At 42.5% G+C, this 21,543-nt stretch overlaps 1 protein-coding gene and 1 non-coding gene across 3 annotated transcripts; both read right to left on the bottom strand.

Annotated features, from left to right (window-relative positions):
* Positions 1 to 614: 614 nt before the first annotated feature.
* trnas-cga (transfer RNA serine (anticodon CGA)) lies at positions 615 to 696 on the bottom strand. Its single transcript has one exon. It is a non-coding gene; the product is annotated as a tRNA-Ser (tRNA).
* A 9,416-nt stretch (positions 697 to 10,112) lies between these two features.
* On the bottom strand, positions 10,113 to 20,763 carry slc25a38b (solute carrier family 25 member 38b). Of its 2 annotated transcripts, XM_061062546.1 has the most exons (8): positions 20,587 to 20,763; positions 20,224 to 20,303; positions 17,305 to 17,429; positions 15,748 to 15,832; positions 13,235 to 13,414; positions 12,889 to 13,057; positions 11,849 to 12,012; positions 10,113 to 11,762 (listed from the first exon to the last, which is right to left on the bottom strand). In XM_061062546.1, exons 2-8 carry the CDS (start codon positions 20,236 to 20,238, stop codon positions 11,640 to 11,642), a joined length of 861 nt encoding a protein of 286 aa, XP_060918529.1. In that variant the 5' UTR covers positions 20,239 to 20,303; positions 20,587 to 20,763; the 3' UTR covers positions 10,113 to 11,639. The 2 variants fall into 2 exon arrangements, with proteins under 2 accessions (XP_060918529.1, XP_060918521.1); XM_061062538.1 differs by lacking the exons at positions 20,224 to 20,303; positions 20,587 to 20,763 and adding an exon at positions 18,315 to 18,768.
* Positions 20,764 to 21,543: the final 780 nt, after the last annotated feature.

Below are 21,543 nucleotides of genomic sequence, written 5' to 3'. Positions count from 1 at the left end.
CGTGTGAGGGGTCCTGCATGATCCGACCTGCTAGCCTGATTGTCTGTTGCTCATAGATCGATGTCAGAGTCCTTACAGGTAGTCCAATGATCTTAGAGCAGACTGTGGCCGTGCTCTGCAGGCGGTTTCTGTTCTGGAGGGTGGTGGAGTGGAACCAGCAGGTTATAGAAAAAGTAATAATGCTCTCAATGAAGGAGTAGTAGAAGGTCAGGAGAATGTTCTTACTGACTCCAAAGGAATTGAACTTCCTTAGGAGGTATTTTCTCTGCTGACATTTCCTGAGAATCTCCTCGGTGTTGGAGGAGAAATTCAGCAGGCTGTCGAAGATGGTACCCAGGTACTTATACTTCTCTACTACTTCGACAGGATTCCCATGGATTGTGGTGATTGCAGCTGCAGCCAGTTCCCTCTGCTTGTTGGAGAAGGTCCATGTCCATGTCACCACCATGTCTTTGGTCTTGCTATAACTTCACTGTGTTATCATGATTGAGAGGCAGACTGTGTTGGTGAACTGCAAGGATGATTTCATTGGAAATTATGACATCATCAAGGACCTCAAATGTCAGAATCAAATTTGGATCATCTTGTCCAATCCATCAAAGGTAGGATGATGACGCTGTGAGCAGGATTTGAACCTGCGCGGGAATATCCCATTGGATTTCGAATCCAACGTCTTAACCACTCGGCCATCACAGCTCTGCAAATTTTTGTAATTTTACATCTTAAAAAAACAAGTAAAATGCTCCTGTGTTTTTTTTTGTCTCTATTGAAGGATGAAGGATGAAGGATGATATCAGTAAAAAAAAGTAATCATTAACTTTACGGACTGTAACGTAATTATACGGGACATATGAAGGGTCTCTCACACTCCTCCCCCTTTCTCGATCAGCTCCGGGAGCTCCACGATCAAGGGATCTGATAAGTCAGTGGGCGGAGATTTTCACAGGTTGATCTCTCATCTCCAACATAATCTGCTCTGGAGCAGGTTAGGTGTGAAGCATAAGTTACCGTGGCGGTATAACCAGGTAAGAAGTGGACGACCTTCGTAGGATTGAAGACCTAGGGTTAACCCTAAAGTGACCTCGCTATCCCCAAATCCTGCTTCATAGTACAGGCCCCTGATCAGAGTCAAGTTTTGATGCATTTACACAGCATGCATTATTTAGTCTTCTTCAGATAACCTCCAGACACAGGAGACACAAACACAGATGGAGGTCAAATGGAAATAGAAGCTTTCCTAACCAAAACTGTACAGGGAAGTACTCGATGGCTTCACTGACTTCAGTAGGAGACTTGCAAAGTTAGGAAGTCCAGCCTCATGGTTCATTTTACTTTTGGAAGTCAAGCACGGCTCAATAATCCCATCACGTTGCCGCCACCTGTGACTCTGTGGAAACCATCCTGGGTCACGAAACTATTAATTAATTGTGAGGAGCAGGTCGTTAAGAATTAGAAACCACAAATGAATTAATAACAAAAACGGCTTATAATATTCAGAAAGTTATAGTGGCCTGCTATCAGGAGGAATCCAATCTCTTTGTTCTCCTCAGAAGGGAAAAACTAGCTATTCATCCATTATCAGAATCAGAATCTGGTTTTATTTCCAAGTACAGTTACACATACAAGGAATTTGACTGGGTGTATTATCTATATCGCTTTTCCTAGACACACTCACATTCACACTATGGGTAAAGTAGAGTTTCCAGTTAACATAACGAGCATGTCTTTGGACTGTGGGAGGAATCCGGAGTACTCGGAGAGAACCCACACATGCACGGGGAGAACATGCAGACTCCACACAAAGAGGCTCCTGTCAGCAGATGAGGCCTTGCTTTGAGGCAACAGCTCTAACCACCGCACCACTGTGCAGCCCGGGGCAAAACTAATCTATATTGTTTTTAACTTTTACACTTTGAAAATGTCTTGACAATCAATCTAATCACTTCTTTCATGTTGAGAGGATAAAGTGTTGAGTTCCAACAGCAGGTGCATCACATTAACTAGATCAAGGTGAAATGAAAATAAATTTGCAAAGCAAAGTTGAGGATGTGAGTGAAGGTGGCCTCAGTGACATCACAGACGTACACTAGCATATATATGAGGAGGCAACAGAGGAGGGAACCGTCGCAGTGGAACCCGAGCCTCACCTGTAACAGAAGAGGCTTTGAACGCTTCCTCACAATTATCTGTAAGATTCAGCACCATGCAGATTGTCGTTTTGAGCATGCTTTTGATTATAAAGCGGGGTACACACTACAAGATAATCAGACCGATTTTAGGCCCGATTCCCCCCTTCCGACAAAAGTCAGCAAAGGCCCGACTATCTGATGTTCCAAAGATTATCTTGCCAGGTTCTACTGTGGTGGGAGGTGTGTTAGGAGTGATTTTAACCTCCCCGATCTGCTCGTAAGACGATCGGGGCCGCCCCGATTTGAAATCTTGCGGTGTAGGGAGAACACCAAGGACGGCCGAGCACGGACTCTGTGAATTGTCACGTGGCACAGAACAATAGCCAATAGTGAAGCAAGCTGACTGAAGCAGGAAGGGCTCAAGTTTATCAGGACCTGCTGATTTCCTGGAGTCCAGTTTCTGTAATGCTCTCTGCACCTCAGTGGCTGACACTGGCATAAATTGAAAAGGATGAACAATAAGTTGATTATCAACCTCAGATGCCAGTGACGCATTATCCTGATTTTTGTTGGATTTTACCAAATCAGGGCGCAAGGAGTCAAATAAAAAGCCAGCTGAAATGAAATGTTCATTAAAACAATTTAGCATGGCTTATTTGTCAGTCAGGATGCAAGACTCTTTGACTAAGTGGGCTGGCACATCACTGGGTGACACATGGCCAGAAGAAGATTTTATGACTTTCCAAAATTTCTTTGCGTCATTAAGGTTTTTTGTGGTTTCAGAGATTAAATACTCTGATTTGGTCCTCTTAATTAGGGTTATACATTTATTACGAAGCTGGTGAAAGAGGAGCCAATCCACTGGGGTTTTGGATGTCCTAGCCCTGGCCCAGGCAACATCCCTATCTTTAAGTAGATTTCCAATCTCTGTTGAAAACCAGGGGTTGTTTCGCCCTTTAACCCTGAATTTGCAAAATGGGGCATGTTTGTCTATTAAAAACAGAAATCATGATGGATTGATGTTGGGTCTTTGTAGATAATATAGCAATGAGTAATGTATTTTATTTGCTCTTTGTAATGTGTCTTGAGATAAAATTTGTTATAACTTAAGATAAGATAAGATAAGATAATCCTTTATTTATCCCACAATGGGGAAATGTACAACTTGGGGCTATACAAATAAAGATTGATTGATAGTTTGATTGATTGTTTGAATGCATTCCCTCAAAATATTCACACATCCTGGCTCAACATGTAGGAAGACCTGCCAGTAGAGAGTTGCAATAGTCGATGCGTAATATCACAAGAGCCTGTACCAGGAGCTGTGTAGCGTGTTCTGACAGGTAAGGTCTGATCTTCCTGATGTTGTACAGGGCAAATCGACATGACCGGGCAGTCGAGGCTACTTGAACCTTAAAAGTTAGCTGGTCATCAATCATGACACCCAGGTTCCGGGCAGACTTTATGGGCATGAGTTTGGTTGTTCCAAGCTGGATATTGATCTGTGGTTGCATAGAGGGACTGGCTGGGATGACAAGGAGCTCAGTCTTTGAAATATTGAGTTGAAGGTGGCGTTCATTCATCCATTTAGAGATATCAGCAAGGCGTGACGAAATTCTTGCAGAGACTGTAACATCGTCTGGCGGGAATGACAGGAAGAGCGGGGTATCGTCAGCATAGCAGTGGTATGAGATGCCTTGAGAGCGGATTATTGAACCAAGTGAGCTTGTGTATATGGAGAAGAGAAGGGGACCAAGCATTGACCCTTGGGGTACCCCTGTGGATAAACTGCGCTTTGGACACTTCTCCCTTCCACGACATTCTTAAAGATCGCCCAGAGGGGTAGGACACGAAGCAGCAGAGGGCATAGAGAGCCATAAGTAGTATATTTGTAATTTTACATCTTAAAAACACAACTAAAATGCTCCTGTGTTTTTTTTTTGTCTCTTTTGAAGGATGAAGAATGATATCAGTAAAAAAAAGTAATCATTAACTTAACGGACTGTAATGTTATTACATGGGACATATGAAGGGTCTCTCACACTCCTCCCCCCTTCTCGATCAGCTCCAGGAGCTCCACGATCAAAGATAAAGATAAACTTTATTGATCCCCCATGGGGGAAATTTGTGAGGGAAGGGATCTGATAAATCAGTGTGGAGAGATTTTCACAGGTTGATCTCTAATCTCCAACATAATCTGCTCCGGAGCAGGTTAGTTGTGAAGCATAGGCAACATAACCAGGTAAGAAGTGGACGACCTTTGTAGAACTGAAAACCAAGGGTTAACCCTAAAGTGACCTCACTATCCCCAAACCCTGCTTCGTAGTACAGGCCCCTGGTCAAAGTCAGGTTTTGATGTATTTGCACAGCATGTATTATTTCTTCTTCTCCAGATATCCTCCAGACACAGGAGACACAAACACAGATGGGTTTTTCATATCAGGTGTGTCTGTAGGGCCCTCAACATGACCTGTTAGCATATGAAGAAAAACATCAGACTTTCTTTACCTATGAAGGTCAAATGGAAATAGAAGCTTTCCTAAGCAAAACTGTACAGGGAAGTACTCGATGGCTTCACTGACTTCAGTAGGAGACTTGCAAAGTTAGGAAGTCCAGCCTCATGGTTCATTTTACTTTTGGAAGTCAAGCACGGCTCATTAATCCCATCACGTTGCCGCCACCTGTGACTCTGTTGAAACCATCCTGGGTCTCGAAACTACATCATTAATGATGTTTCCACTCATGCACAAAACTCCTTGAGTTGATCCGCATGTGAGAACACAAAGGTCCAAATATTTCACCCCGACTGAACCCCGACTTTTTACCTGCAAGGAGTCGGGATGAGCTGATTTGTGAATGCAGCACACGGTTTTTAGTTGCAAGGTGCAGAACAAAGCTTTACAACATGGCACAAAAAGTTCTGAAATCTGTGTTTGGTAGATTATTCCTTTGTTGTAACAATGCTTCTTGGCAATACATCTTATACTGTTGGAAAGCCTGTTTATTTCCCTTTTGAATGGTGCCTCATTTGTAAGGAACATGTATTTGTAGGAAAAGCAGCAGAGTTGAGTATGCGGGTTGCGCCTGTTAAAAACTTAATTGTGAGGAGCAGGTCGTTAAGAATTAGAAAGCACAAATGAATTAATAACAAAAATGCCTTATAATATTCAGAAAGTCATGGGAAGTGGCCTGCTATCAGGAGGAATCCAATCTCAGAAGGGAAAAACTATCCATCCATTATCAGAATCAGAATCAAATCGGGATTTATTGCCAAGTACAGTTACACATACAAGGAATTTGACTGGGTGTATTATCTATACCGCTTTTCCTAGACACACTCACATTCACACTATGGGTAAAGTAGAGTTTCCAGTTAACATAACGAGCATGTCTTTGGACTGTAGGAGGAATCCAGAGTACTCGGAGAGAACCCACACATGCACGGGGAGAACATGCAGACTCCACACAGAGAGGCTCCTGTCAGCAGATGAGGCCTTGCTTTGAGGCAATAGCTCTAACCACTGCACCACTGTGCAGCCCGGGGCAAAACTAATCTATATTGTTTTTAACTTTTACACTTTGAAAATGTCTTGACAATCAATCCAATCACTTCTTTCATATTGAGAGGATAAAGTGTTGAGTTCCAACAGCAGGTGCATCACATTAACTAGATCAAGGTGAAATGAAAATAAATTTGCAAAGCAAAGTTGAGGATGTGAGTGAAGGTGACCTCAGTGACATCACAGACGTACACTAGCATACATATGAGGAGGCAACAGAGGAGGGAGCTTAAATGTGTTCAATATTTACGATCGGAAATCCTGCGGTGTGGGGAGAACACCGAGGACGGCCGAGCACGGACTCTGTAAATTGTCACGTGGAACAGAACAATAGCCAATAGTGAAGCAGGAAGCACAACAAACATTACCATGGCGACAACAGCAATCGTGAAGCATAAAGTTAAATGGATGTCATGAATTCAGGACCAACTTGTTGATTTGTGGCAACAACATGAGTTATATTACAACGTGTCCTGTAAAACAAACCGCAATCCAACTGATGAGGAAAGGAGTTTGACCAAAATGTTTACTGTGTTGGATGTACACGCTAACAGCTAGCCACATTTAGCTTGCCCCGTCATGTTTGTTTACTTTTAAATCGTGTCTGACTGCGCAAGATTACACTTTGTGATAGTTGGACTCTGGTTGTCGGCGAATTAATCGTTTAGTTTGTGGTGTGCCGAGTTGATTGTCTCGTTGCACTCCACACACTATGCGATCTGAACTGTTAATCGGTCAGGATTGTTGTCGTGTGTGGGGTCTCTCACGTTATCAAAATCCTTTAAGATTTTAAAAATCGTGTAGTGTGTACCAGGTTTTACTGTGTCAGCACAGTTTGGAAAGCACGTATATGTGGATATTCCAAAGCATTGGCAAGAAGCTCGAAACTACTGCAGAGATCATTACACTGATCTTTCCCCTTTCTCTACACAGTTGGATAGAGAGAGACTGAAAAATGCAACAGTGGAGATGAGAACAATGTTCTGGATCGGTCTCTACAGAGACCAGGAACAAATGTGGAGGTGGACTGGAGAAGAACTCGCAAAACAAACATACCGTGGGCTGATGGAGAACCTGAGTACTGTGAGAAACTTGCTGTGGCTTGCTGGCAATCTGACAGAAAATGGTCGTATGGTGTCAGATCAGATGCAGAAGGTCACTTTTTCTGCTTCAACCTGATGGTGGATGAGGTGAAGAAGACCTGAGAGGAACTGCAGAGAGACTCACACTGACCTCACCAGCCTGAACTCTGAGACCGAGCGGCGCCTGGCCCTGAGCGAGATCCAGCACAAAGACATCACCGAGCGGGTGTGGATCGGCCTGCGTTTCCTTGGTGATCGCTGGCTGTGGGTGGACGGTGACCCTCTAGTGTACGAGGCCTGGGGCAAAGGAGACCAGGAGCACCAGTGTCCTCTCAGGAAACGCTGCGGAGCTCTAACCAAAGAGGGACACTGGGAGAACTGGGACTGTGTGGAAAAACTCCACTTCATCTGCTATTGAATCTGTCATGTTATCGATGTTTTAACAGAGTGAATAATTTGTTTTAACTTCCATTCATTCGTAAAAAAAAAAAAAAATTATAGAAAAAAAACGAAACCATCAGATTTTCGCCATGTCAATAGATCTGAGTTCTTAAGATGATGAATTAGAAATCTTAAAATTACACACGTGTCTGTATGAAAAGCTACAATTAACAGAAACTTTTTTGACATATCATCACCGTCTTCACTCGAGCATCACTCCAGAAATTCATGTAGGTGACGCAGCACTTCACAATAAAAGCACCGGGGCAGAGAAGGGCATTTTGGCTCGTTATCCAATAAGCTCTCTGAACTGCAGCAGGCGCTACGCTCTTGTTCATCATGAGTGAGCAGGTTTTTGATGTTAACTTTGCTTCTTTGCTTTTTTAGTAACATTTCAACGTCTAAAATGCCAAATATTTTGTTTAGTCAATTGTTTTTTTTAGCTGTAATGGTCATGATTTTAACACAAGGCATGCTTCAAGAAGTTGTTTTACACTTCCACCCTCAAACACTAACGTAAGACAACGTACTGTTATGTATCGAGGCATGAAGATGTGGAATGATCTTCCATCAGATTTTGCCGACGATCTCCTTGGTGTGTCAGGGCCTTTACTCTGCATTGTTTTAAGTAGGAACAATAATTATAAGATTTGTCCAACACTGTATTTTATTGATTGCATAGATATAACGTGAACATATGAGAGATTTCCTTTTTGACTTGCAATAGGTTCATCTTGGTGTTTTTGATTTGTACTTTGCCTGTTAGTGTGCTGTCATTTATTCTATTTTTGTCTTTTTCTGCTGCGTCTGGGACTTTTAATAATTTCATTTGTGTGGATTATAAAATTCATGTTTGTATGAGTGGACCCCAGGAAGAGTAGTTGCTAAAGATTGTAAAAAATGAATTTCCCCTCACAGGAATAATAAAGTGATAGTGACAGGAATAAATAAATTGGTTCAAAGCTGTGTGGGCTGTTAGGCAGGTTTTGTGCTCACTGGGTGAGGATGGCTCTTTGGTTTTACATTTTTAGAATGATGTTTTTTTTTTTGTGTTTTTGTGAGGTTATTTATGCATCATTTGAAATAAGTATTTAAGGATTTCCTGGAATATTGCTTAAATAAAGTTACTTAAAAGTCCAAAAGTCTACTTCTTCTTCTTATATTCGGTCATGCCTATAAACCCCTCTATTTCAGCCCTTCTCAGAACAGGCTGTTTCTGTGTCTGTACCTTTAAATATGTAAATGAGCTGTGTCTGACCACGCCCCCTCTCTGGAAGGACTTGGGTGTCTCTGTCTTTCTCGCTGCATGTTCTATTGTTTACGGTGAGAAGGCAGACTCAGAGGGCAGAACAAACACCTAGCTGTGGGAGTGTCACCCACCTGGGGGAGGGGCTACTGCCCTTTGTGATGTCATGAAGGGAAAATCTGGTATCAAGAAACAGAAATAAATCAAAACCTAATCTGAATTTGAATTCATTCAAAAAGTCAAAATGAGATTAGTTTTTTTTTAAATGAGAAACTTTATTGACATTAAAAACCAGGCGGGAACAGGAACAGCATCCGTCTGAGCAAACACCTGAACAGACCGAATACCTACAATAACAATGAGCACATACAATATAAAGTCGCAGTAACACAGGAGCAACGACTACAGGAGTGGTGTTTGGGTGAAGAGACTTCCAGGTGTGATTTATGGCACGTGTACATGTAGGGCACAGTTAGACACAGTTTGTGTTTCACCATAAACACTGAGGCGTTTAGAAACAAACTCAAGTTATCCTCTTGGAACAAAACCTTCCATTATAACACAAATCACATTTTAGAGAGCACACTGTCCTCATAGTGTTTACTTCAGACAACGAGACGTTTCTCTTCAGACATTAACGTCTTTAAAGGAGCAATCTGTAAGATATCTACTGAACTTTAAAATGAGCTTAAATGATCAGACATTAAGGAAACATGTTGAAGTGCTGGCTTCTCTGACAACAATGCAGCAGCCAGTATGTCCTCCTTCTAACTTCAGATTCTGCTCCTGAATGCTCTGGATTTGTTTGGACCAGAAAAGGTAGGCGGTTTTAAGGCAACCCCCCCCCCCCCACCCCACGGCCGTTTTGGATGCCCCTCGGTTTGTTAGATATGAGAGCAGTTATCAGGTCAACAGGTGTTGCAGCGATGGAAGCGGGCAAGAGAAGTGGTTCAGATAGAAGTGATTGTACCCGACCTAAAAAGCCTCTGCATGTTTCTAATAAGCTCCACGAGCAGAAACGTGCTCAAACTAGGATCAATATTGGAGATGCTTTTGAAAAATGGAGAGAGGTTAGAACACAGAAAGGTTTACAGACCCATGCAGAGCTGGATAAACACTGAAGCTTCAGAGTCCACCACATGGTGACCTGTGTGAGCATGGACTCTAGAGAGGAGGGGGCGGGGGGAGACAGCTCTCTACTATGTTTAGAATTTAGACTGCAGTACCCATTTTAACCACTAGGTGTCAGAGTTACATATTGCTCCTTTAAAGCTTCACTGCTACTGAGATCTTGTGTTTGGTATTTACTCTATGAATACTTTCTTTTATTATAACTATTATCAATATAACTCCAAAAAATAAATACAATCTACACCAAATGGAGCACTTCTGTTTTTTTCTTCTTCAATATTTACAAGCAGCTTTTGAGATTCATCCAGTGTCAATAATGACTCAGTAAAACTTTTTATAAACACAGGAGAATCATTCTAAAACAAGGTAAACGTTGGGTGAGCCATACCGACAGTCTTCTAAATAAATCACAGGCGGTAACTCAAAGACAGCATGTCACCCTGTTAGTAAGATGAATGTGTAGAACACTGGTTAAGTTGTAAGGTGCTTACAAAAACACAGGAACTAATGAACGTGGCATCGCTGTTTTTGACATCGTACATTTTTTTTTATTTTAAAAAAGGCCTTTAAAAGACATAACTCATAAAAACTCCCGGGGGGTATAGTATGAAGCAAGTTCAACAAACCCTGGTCACCTGGCTTCACCAACGCTGACAAATGAGATCACACAGCTGGTTATCAACGTGGTCAGTTAACTCGGAGCTTAATGAGCGTGCTCACAAATCAGAGGCGGAGTCAGCTTCCTGTAAGCGTACAGGATAATGAACTACGGTTGTTAAAATAGTAATAACACTTTTTAAGAGTGCATGTTTTAAAACGATATAATCTGTTCATTTAATGAGCGACTGAATTAAAAGGTATTAAAAATGTTTTTAAAAACTACGGCCATTTAAAAAGACACTGGCTGCAGGTCAGATTCAAACCCGGGTCGATCGCTTAGAGGATTTTATCCTCTGTAACATGGGGCACGATCTAATCGCTAGGCCATCTGTGCCCCATCAGAAGGCAGTTTAATTAATAGATTTTGGGGCGATTCATGCCTTTATTTTGAAAGAAAAGTGGATAGAGTAGATAATAAGCACGAGAGAGAGAGAGAGAGAGAGAGAGAGAGAGGGAGAGGGAGAGTCAGAGATGACATGTGGGAGAGGAGCTGCAGGTGGGATTCAAACCCGTGACCCATCTGCGCCCCGTCCCGTCAGAAGGCAGAGTTTCATACCGGTTGCCCAGAGTTAACCCTGACGTTACCTTGACAACCCAAAAAACCTGCTTCGTAGTACACCCCCCTGACCTTACAGCGATAGAAACACAAATAGAAGAACATCTGGTTGAGCTTGTGCAGAGTTAAACTTGCTCCAGTTTCATAAAAACTTTATATTAGCATAGTTAGCACGGCAACAACAGCTTTATTGTGATTTTGTCTACCCACAATGCCGCTCTGTGAGCACTCATGATTGTCGGAGCCTGAAAACAATAAAGTCTGCTTGTTGTTGGCATTAAAGAAAAGATCGCTCAATCCAAAGCACGTATCATAAATATGTGCAGAGCTCCTTTTGGTTACCTCAGCAGACGGGACACCAGCTCGGAGAATGTCCCATTTCTCTTCACAGCATTTAAAAAAAAAAAATAAATAAAAAAAAAAAAAAACTCAGGGTTGTCACGGTTACAGGCCCTCTGGGAAAAGCCTTTTTTTAAGTGCTGGATACACGTCAGAGCGTCCAAATGTAAAAACGAGAGGAGGAATGAGATCACTTCACAGCAGGGAGCGTCACTCCAATCCAAGATTTACATAAGAGTGTGTCAGGTGCAAACTCACGCACACAAACATTTAAATACCAACACACACACACACACACACACACACACACGGACACACACACGGACACACACAGCATCCTTACTCTCTCCACTCAGACATTTATCCACCTGGTTCCTCTTTTCTAAGTTCTTGGTTTTGCTGCCCCTTGTTCACTTTCACTTTCAGGACTTCCAGTGAGAAACTTCTGTCAGTCACAAACTCAGACGTATCCGGTCTCGGTCTCGTCGCGGCTCTTCAGGATTTGAGGCCCATTCGAGCCATCAGCTGTTCGTAGACAGTCCAAGCCATGGCGGCCATGAGAGTGCGTCGCAGAGACCTGGGTACGGCCCCGCGAAAAAACCCAGCCATGCCGTTCTCCTGAGGGCGAGCGAGGACAGAGAGGGGTTAGATTTGTTTTTGAATGTTACAACGAGCATCACATGCGGCGTGGAATCAACACTCACCTTGTGGATGTAGCGGATAGCGTCCGCCATGCTCCAGTGGGACGGGCTGATCTGAATGTGGGTCTTCACCACGTCTGCAGGCTGTGTGACCAACGACGCCATGACGCCGGCAACCATCCCACAGCCGAAGTTGACCAGCGGGGCGTAGGCCGACGAAGCGACCTCTGAGAGAATGGAAACCAGGAATCAAGTATTCACCTGTTCGTTGTGTAAAGACGACCTCGATGCCCGTTTGGTCACCGGGGGGAGGTGCCGCAGAATTTGACAACATTTCAGACAGTGCTGAAGCATTTTGTATTCTCCTCATCTTTTGTTTTGGTCACATGTAGCCTAACCTTTGACCTCTCAATCGATGTGTTTAACCCTCAGTCATCAGTTTAATTTTCTACCCTCTTAAGTCACAAGGACAAAAATGTCCATTTCCAAAAAACTGATATAAAAATAGAACAGATTGATTTTTTTTTCTACTTTTTTCTGCATAAATCTCTTAAACAACTTCAGCTCTGCTCAAAACTACCAAACATCCAATATTTTTTAGGAATTTAACCCTTTAAATGCCAGTTTGATCACATGATGTCACTGTTGTTATTTATGAAAAAAAAACACAAAAATTAGTTATTTTCCATATAAAAAATATTTGGTGGTTGGGGGATTTTTTAAAATCAGTCATCAGTAAAAATATTGACTTTGATGCATTGTTAGTTTTTGTGTGGCGTCAGATTTAAAATGTAGTTCCCTGTTTGGACATTGGAGGGCGAAAATGTCCAATTTACAAAAAACTGTTATAAAAATAGAAGAGATTCATATTTCTTTTTACATAAATCTCTTAAACAACTTCAGCCCTGCTCAAAAATATCAAATATTGAATAATTATCAGGAATTTAACCCTTTAAATGCCAGAATCATGTAATCAAACTGGCATTTAAAGGGTTAAATTCCTGATAATTATTCAATATTTGATCGTGTCATAAATTAAAAAAAGCTTCCTGTACATTTTGATGATCTCAGCTGTGATTGGCTGAGGTGGGTGCGTCTCTCACCTTGAGGCAGCGTCTTCTTGGCCTGGCTGTAGAACATGACGTAGATGCCGGAGAACGGAGCGTCCCGGAGCAGCGTTGCGGTCAGGCCCGAGAACAGAGCCCTGAGTCCCTCCGTCTCGTACACGCTCCTCAGGGCGCCGGCCACGCTCACGTAGTTGTAACAGCCGCTCTGAAACGCCATCAAACATGGTTCACCTCGAAACACAAAGCTACATACTTTGGTTTAAATGCTCCTTTTGTGGTGATTATTCTACAAAGTTATCGTCGATGTGTGCAGGTTTTAGTCCTCAACACATTTATCCTCAATATACTGAAAACAAATGTGTGTAAAGAAAGTCAGGCTCACCTCAAAGCGGGTCTTGATGACAGTGAACGGCAGCATGGAGACGCCGGCCACGGTTCTGGCGCCCGCTCCGAGCAGAACGGCCTCCCCGGCGTTGGGTGCCCGGTCCAGGAAGAAGTGCTGCTTCAGGGAGTAGAAGGTGCTGAAGTAGATCCCCACCCCGGGGATGCAGCGCACAAACGACTGTGAGAGAAAAACACAAGAACCACACATATCTCTAATTTCAGCTTAATGTGATGATTCAAAGTCTTATTACAGTCTTATCACCTTTAAATAAAACTTAAAAACAGGATTTAATATTTCATGCATTAGAGAACTAAATCATTTTAAGCTTTATAAGGATGGGAAGCTATTTGTTTGGTTTCATAATAAAGTCCACCCAGTCTAAGACCGAGTCAAAATGATTTTGATTCCGATTCCGAGACCTTTAAAAAAAGTTTTCTCGAGACCAAGACTGATTTCAGGTACTGCAACACTATTCTGTACAACATTTTCCGAGTGTCTGTCCGGCTCTTAAAGAGAAGTAACACTTATTTAATCTGACAGAGGAAGTGAAGGATGTCAAAATCTATTCGATTCAATTTTCAATACCACGTCAGCGTTTCCCAAAATACTTGAGAGGGTCGCCCAAGTATATTTCAGACTAGACTCCATAAAGTCACTGCAAGCACGAGAGAGGGGGGGAGAGAAGGGGGGAGAGAGAGAGAGGAGAGAGAAAGAGAGAGAGAGAGAGAAAGAGACAGAGAGAGAGAGGAGAGAGAAAGAGACAGAGAGAGAGAGGGGGGGAGAGAGATAAAGAGACAGAGAGAGAGAGGAGAGAGAAAGAGAGAGAGAGAGGGAGAGAGAGAGGAGAGAGAGAGAGAGAGAAAGAGAGGAGAGAGAGAGAGAGGGGGAGAGAGAGGGAGAGAGAGAGAAAGAGAGAGAGAGAGAGAGAGGAGAGAGAAAGAGGAGAGAGAGAGAAATAGGAGAGAGAAAGAGAGAGAGAGAGAAAGAGAGAGAAAGAGGGAGAGAGAGAGAGAGAGAAAGAGAGGAGAGAGAGAGAGAGGGGGAGAGAGAGGGAGAGAGAGAGAAAGAGAGAGAGAGAGAGAGGAGAGAGAAAGAGGAGAGAGAGAGAGAAATAGGAGAGAGAAAGAGAGAGAGAGAGAAAGAGAGAGAAAGAGGAGAGAGAAAGAGGAGAGAGAAAGAGAGAGAAAGAGAAAGAGGAGAGAGAAAGAGAGAGAGAGAGAAAGAGGAGAGAGAAAGAGAGAGAAAGAGAAAGAGGAGAGAGAAAGAGAGAGAGAGAGAAAGAGAAAGAGGAGAGAGAAAGAGAGAGAGAGAGAAAGAGGAGAGAGAAAGAGAGAAAGAGAAAGAGGAGAGAGAAAGAGAGAGAGAGAGAAAGAGAAAGAGGAGAGAGAAAGAGAGAGAGAGAGAAAGAGGAGAGAGAAAGAGAGAAAGAGAAAGAGGAAAGAGAGAGAGAGAGAAAGAGGAGAGAGAAAGAGAAAGAGGAGAGAGAAAGAGAGAGAAAGAGAAAGAGGAGAGAGAAAGAGAGAGAGAGAGAAAGAGAGAGAGAAAGAGAGAGAGACTGCTGACTCCCTTAAAAATCACATATTATGAAACAATGCCATCAACTCCATCTCTCAGGTTCAGCTTCATTTTACGGGAAACACTGATGGTGCTTTTAAACACAATCCATCCATCGTTATCTTAATGATCTGAAGTATGGAAAAGTGCCACAGTTTAAAAAAACGCTGTCCAAATTGCACAAATACATGATCAACTTTTTAGAAACTAGCGTTGATCATTTGTGCAGTTTGGACAGCGTGCAGAAGAAGACGTTCCTCTTTAGGTGTGACTCTGGTATCGTGATAAACCTTAAGCCCAGCTCACACGGCACAAGTTAAAAAATCTTTCCTAATTATTCTTTTTTTTTTAAAGATTTTTTTGGGGGCTTTTCGTGCCTTTAATTGGAGAGATAGGACAGTGGATAGAGTCGGAAATCAGGGAGAGAGAAAGAGTGGGGACTGACATGCAGGAAAGGAGCCACAGGTTGGATTCGAACCTGGGCCTCAACCACTGCGCCACCAGCGCCCCATCTTTCCTAATTTTGAAATTGAGGTAGCATCATATACATGAGGAGAATCTGAACTGATATTCTTCTCCTTTATCTGAAACATGCTCACTCTACAAGACGTGAAAATCATGGCACCTGTGACTCCTTTCCTGCATGTCATTCCCCACTCTCTCTCTCTCTCTTATTTCTGACTCTATCCACTGACCTACTTCTCCATTAAAGGCACAAAAAGCCCCCCAAAAAAATCTTTAAAAAAATAAAATAAAACACCGCACATGACCTTTACGTAATCAACGGTTAAATTTGTGATTCTAATGTTCTGTGCAGAGAGGAAATAAACATTTAGCCTAAAATAAACGTGCTGCTGGTCTCCCTCTCTGACCGCACCAAAGAACAACATCAGGTGTTTATAACTCCAGGTATCCTTGTATTCAAAGATAACTATAAAAAAAGGCCGGAGACTCACCGGTGACACTCCCTTCCACAGACTGAAGAAGTTCTCCGTCCTTATGACAGTGATGAAAACCTTGAACATCCCCACCTTTGGAGCGCTGCAGGAGGGTGTTTAAGGAAAAAGTTTAAAGATACAAACAATGTAAAAATACACAGAACAGAACCGTTTCTGAAAGAAGGTTTAGTGCAAACTCTGAATCAGTTAACCCTGAAATGAGGGAAACTCTGGGTTATCCGTTTCTCAAACCCGAGAAAGAGGGGTAACTCCAGGTTGTTTTAATATGATATGTTAGGTTGGTAATACTACAGCGTATAAAACAAACTACTTTGTTGAACATGGCGTCTTTTGGTCGATCCTCGTTATGAAGGGGCTGCATTACTCCGCAGGGAATTAGAGCCTACATTAACGTCGGGAGATGTTCATTTAAGTAGGGTTAATTAACAAACTAAACAGGATAAAGGTGAGAGGACATTTAGCCTATGAATACATCTTTATGTTGAGGATAAAGTTAATGCACATTCAAATAGAATGAAGTAGCCGACTTTGTTTAATAGGCTGTCAAATGATAAAAATACCACCCTGAGCATAGTTTGTTCTTATATTTCATTTTGAGCTGTTTTAAAGTCTTTTTAAAACAAGCTTTTCTTCCGCTGGATTGCATCTTAATGAAAATAAATTGTAGGTTTCATACAATTCCACCAGTTTTGACCTGCAATATTCTAATTCTGATTAAATACTAAATGAAGAGACTTCATTACGCACTGATGCGAGCAGCTGTTTTCTCTTACACCACTTCTCTCTCCTTTGCCGCTGAGGTGCAGCAGTTTTACTTTTTTTCCTTCTTAAAACCTGTTCATATTCGCCGTATGTCTGCATGAAGATATTGATATATTTTGAGATGGTTAAAGTACGAGGATCTCTTTTTTTGTCACCTGTTGCCATGGTGAATCGTAAAATCGGGGCTCCATTCATGTTGGCTTTTTATCGTTGTTGCGCTGAACACCGAGTTCAGCTGATCTGGAACCAGAAACTCAGAGTTTCCCATCTGAGAGTAAATCAACTCAGAGCTCAGGGTTAGACTGAGGGTGTGTTGATCCTTCTTTCAGAAACGGGCCCCCGTTTGGGGTTTTCAGAATCCTCAGAGGAAGTCATTACAACCCAACAGTGTGATTACATGATGCTGCTGCTGTGACTAATTGTCCTATATGGGTCACACCAGCAGATCCAGGCTGACACTGCCTGGGATTGTTGACCCACCCTACTGCATGCATGTGTGTGTGTGTGTGTCACTGTGTGTGTGTGTGTGTGTGTGTGTGTGTGTGTGTGTGTGTGTGTGTGTGTCATTCTGTGCCTGCAGAGGATGCTGTGTTTGAATCAAAGTCAGAGAGGAAGAAGATAACACCAGGGCATTTGATGGCACGCAGGGGAAATGTCATCAGATATACACTGTGTGTGTGTGTGTGTGTGTGTGTGTGTGTGTGTGTGTGTGTGTGTGTGTGTGTGTGTGTGTGTGTGTGTGTGTGTGTGTGTGTGTGTGTGTGTGTACATTTGTTTTGCATGCATCCATACCCCGGCTTGGCGTTGTTCTGCAGGGTCTGTAGTCGAGTCTTGACCAGATCTAAAGGCTGGAAGAGCAGCGTGGAGCAGGTGCCGCTGAGAGAGCCGCACATGAAGGCTTTGAGCGCCGGGTGAGCCTGAAGGACGCCGAGAGGAGGCGGAGAGAAGGACAACAGAGGAGAGATGAGACGAGGGGCGAGAGGACAAAAGGGAGCAAAAGAGGAGACATGGCGGACAGAGAGCACAGACGATGGACCAGAGAGAGAGAGAGAGAGAGAGAGAGAAGAGTGAGGGGGAGACAGAGAAATATAAGAATTAGTCTCAGGATCAAAACCTGGATTTAACATCTCCCCCACTCTGTGATCACCTCGTCAGGAACATTATCCACACAAATATCTGCATGAAAAAATCCTGACGCTGAAAATAATGAGCATTATGTCATCGTGACATTTGGTGGACTTGATATGAATCTGCTCGTTTGACATTTCTAGAAAATAAAAACAAGCCTGTAGAGCAGAGCGGAGGACAAGAGAAGATGATGGAGATGTGTAGAGACAGTTTACACACACACACACACACACACACACACACACACACACACACACACACACACACACACACACACACACACACACACACACACACACACACACACACACACACACACACACACACACACACACACACACACACACACACACACACACACACACACACACACACACAGTTGGTTTGAATTAAAGTGAGACTAGACGTTATCTGTTGTTACATGCCTCATGGACAAACCGGCAGCGAAGAGCTTGAGACACATATGTGGACAGACGGACAAACACTGAAGCTTCATTTGAAGGTAATAAACAGGTAGAAAAATTAAGCAGTAGGAATGTTTACAATAACGGCGACAACATGAAACAAAAGCTAAAATTCATAGAACCTGTAAAAAGCTCTCTGCTGTACTCTTGCATCAACACACACACACGGTCCACTTTCATGCACACATTAACACACACACACACTCCTACCTTCCCAAAGCTGCCCGGGGCTCGGCTCTGAGAATCCTGTTTCTGCTGCATTCTGCCCTCCTTCACCCCGCGCTCGCTGTGATGCTGCTCTTTGGAAATACCATATTATGAAATAAAATAAACCCCCATCTCTCTCTCCCTTTCTTTCTCTCCCTCGCCCGTCGACCCACAATGAGCTTTCTCCTGCTTCTCGTCCTCCCCCCCCCCTCTACTCGTTTCACAGCCGAAGCAGAAGCTTAATCCAGCCCGCGCTTTTCAATGGGTTTCTATCTTTATCTTCCAGAGACACGCTCTCACATCTGTATTTTCCCCGTCTCTCTACCCCCTCCGCAAAGCTCACTGCTAAATTGCATCTTTGTCAAATGGCATGAGTCATGAGGTGTGTGTGTGTGTGTGTGTGTGTGTGTGTGTGTGTGTGTGTGTGTGTGTGTGTGTGTGTGTGTGTGTGTGTGTGTGTGTGTGTGTGTATATTAAGGCTGCCACAATACCAGATTTTCTTTACTTTGATTCCACCTCATTGGGACCTAATATTAGGCAATTTCTTTTTTTCAGTTACCAAAGATTGCAGGTAATTTGCAGTCATTTCGTTGGCAACGTTTTGTATTTATGCAATTTAAACAGTCTTTTGCTGGCGGCAGCTTTTTGTTAAAATATACAATTTGCAAATACAATTTTTACACACACACACACACACACACACACACACACACACACACACACACACACACACACACACACACACACAGCCATTCTCCCCCTACACACACACACACACACACCCATTCTACACACACACACACACACACAGACACAGACACACACACAGCCATTCTCCCCCTACACACACACACATACATTCTACATACACAGACACACAGACACACAGACACACACACACACAGACACACACACACACACACAGAGACACAGACACACACACACACACACACACACACACACACAATATGAAGTAATAAATTACACATTATTGTCTTTAATTTGTTTAGTATTATATCTATTGAGATCTATTTTTAGATATCTGATTATCACTCTTGTTTTAATATCATTATTATTAGAGCCATACCCATAATATCGGCATATCTAGCGCCTAACAGTATCGGCTAACTTTATCTCAGATATGCGCCGATATTTGTAGATTTATTCACCCAGTTGAACAGCATTTCATTTGAGTTTCATTGTATTACACTAGCAGTTCTCTTTCTGGCTATTACCAGCAGAGGGCGCTATATGGTTTACAAAAATCTTTATCACTCTCCAGACTGTCATGTGGTGATGCAAACACATGCACAGTTACTTTCCACAAGTGTTTGATAACTGCATCAACACAATAAATGTGTAACAATTTCCCAGTTTGGGATGAATAAAGTAATTCTATTCTAAATCTATCTTTACAGATTAAAGATCGCTCTAAGAAAGGTATCGCTATCAGATGTTTCTTCTCCCTAATATCAATATCGGCCCCAAAACTCCATATCTGTCTGTCTTCAATTATTATTATTATTATTGTTACTGTTGATTTATGAATTTTAACAACTAATTCATATTATTATTGTATTATTTTTTTATTATATGCTTTGGCAATATTGTCACATTCAGGCCAATAAAGCTTATTGAATTAGACTGATCACACCTAGATCTACACACACACACACACTTTTAACATTATTACAGTGTAGTCATAAATCTCTAATTTGTTGTTGTTGTTGTTGTTTATTTACCTCCTTCTGTACTCAGCAGATTCTGTTCAATATGTTTCTGGTTCTGCTTGTTATTAAATATTGCCTGCTCAGGTGTGTTGAGATGACTGTTGTTGTTTATTGTTGATATACTAATAAAGTTTTATTGATTGAATGCCCGGTGATGACACGCAGCCTGCAGGTGAACTCACCGCTGCTAACTCCATCCTCCACCTGGATGCTGAGTCGGATGAGTCCAGTTTTCTCCCCCGTTAGTTACTTTCAGGTGAAGCTACAGAAAGTGAAGAGTCACATTTTTAAAACAATGACGTCACTTACAGAAGAAGGAGCAGGAAGGAAGCTAGGTGAGCTAGCTGTCAGTGTATGCTGAAGTATACACGTTGTCAGAACAAACCGGCTGTTTTAACATTAAAGTATCGATGCTTTAAAGACAGTCGTGGTAAACAAAGTCAGATTAAACATCCAGTTTGATTTATAAAGTTCGTTTTAGAGGGTTTTACAGTCTGCCAGCTGCACACCTTCGTTAGCTACGTTAGCATGCTAGCTCCACTTACCTGACTTGGAAAAGATGGACAGCCTTGTCAGCTTCAGAGACGCCATGTTTTACTCGTATTTCATCGACCTGCCAGAGATGTGTGGGACTCTGTCGTTCCTTAAACTTCCTGTAACTTTAAAAACAGGCGTCCTCTGCTTCTTGTTGTGCTGCTGCGACTGTTAGCATCCGGCTAGCAGAGTAAGTTCACCTCCAGTGACGTCACGACACACGTCATCGCCGTCAGCAGACCACCAGCAGTGTTTCACGTGGTGGGTGTCAGAGGTTGAAATAAGGTCAGTGTGCGACAGAGAGACAGATATTAAATGTGGAGTTTTTAAAAGAGGACGGTGAAGGATGTAGAACAAACTTTAAAGGAGACATATCATTAAAAATCATCTTCTACAGTGTTTCTGAACATGTGTTTGGGTAACCTGAGTGTCTACTGACCCACAAAATGTGAAATAAACCCATCCAGTCCTTTGTTTGTGGTCTGCATAAGTCTTACAACACAAAGCAAAATGCTCTGTTTCAAAATGTGCTCTCCTTGTGATGTCACAGTGGGATTCTGGTTAAAAAAAAAAAATCCCCTCCCCTCCCCTGGTATCTCCACCCATGGACTCCACCCCCAGACTAGAACAAAACTTTAGCGCAGGTCGGCCATTTTTATTCTGTCTACAGAGGAGTGATGTCTACTGGGAAACTCAGGGGGCGGGGCTTATTACATTTAAAGAGACACACACACCAAAACGGAGCGTTCTGAGCGAGCTGGTTTACACAGGGTCACAAACCTCCTCTGGTGCTTGATTCATGTTATATTTTGAACACAGCACAGCACAGATGTTTCATTATAGCCTCATATAATTTAATAATTGCACATTTTTGTTAAGAGGACTTCCAGATAAATGTAAGGCTGACAATGATGTCACAACTACTAAAACAAAGAGTCATATCTCGCCCTCGTCTTCACCTGTACCTA

Source organism: Labrus mixtus, chromosome 2 (assembly GCF_963584025.1).
Source record: "Labrus mixtus chromosome 2, fLabMix1.1, whole genome shotgun sequence".
Classification (NCBI taxonomy): Eukaryota; Metazoa; Chordata; class Actinopteri; order Labriformes; family Labridae; genus Labrus; species Labrus mixtus.
The sequence above is the reverse complement of the archived record's forward strand: the minus strand, read 5'-3'. Positions and strand labels throughout refer to the sequence as shown.

Excerpts from the sequence above, each read along its gene's own strand:
- slc25a38b (XM_061062538.1), bottom strand. The coding sequence starts at position 18,365 with ATGCAGCAGAAACAGGATTCTCAGAGCCGAGCCCCGGGCAGCTTTGGG. Across the intron at positions 15,833-17,304 it reads CAGAACAACGCCAAGCCGGG|CGCTCCAAAGGTGGGGATGT; the intron begins GTATGGATGCAT and ends ACCCTCCTGCAG. Across the intron at positions 13,058-13,234 it reads TCATCAAGACCCGCTTTGAG|AGCGGCTGTTACAACTACGT; the intron begins GTGAGCCTGACT and ends ATGGCGTTTCAG.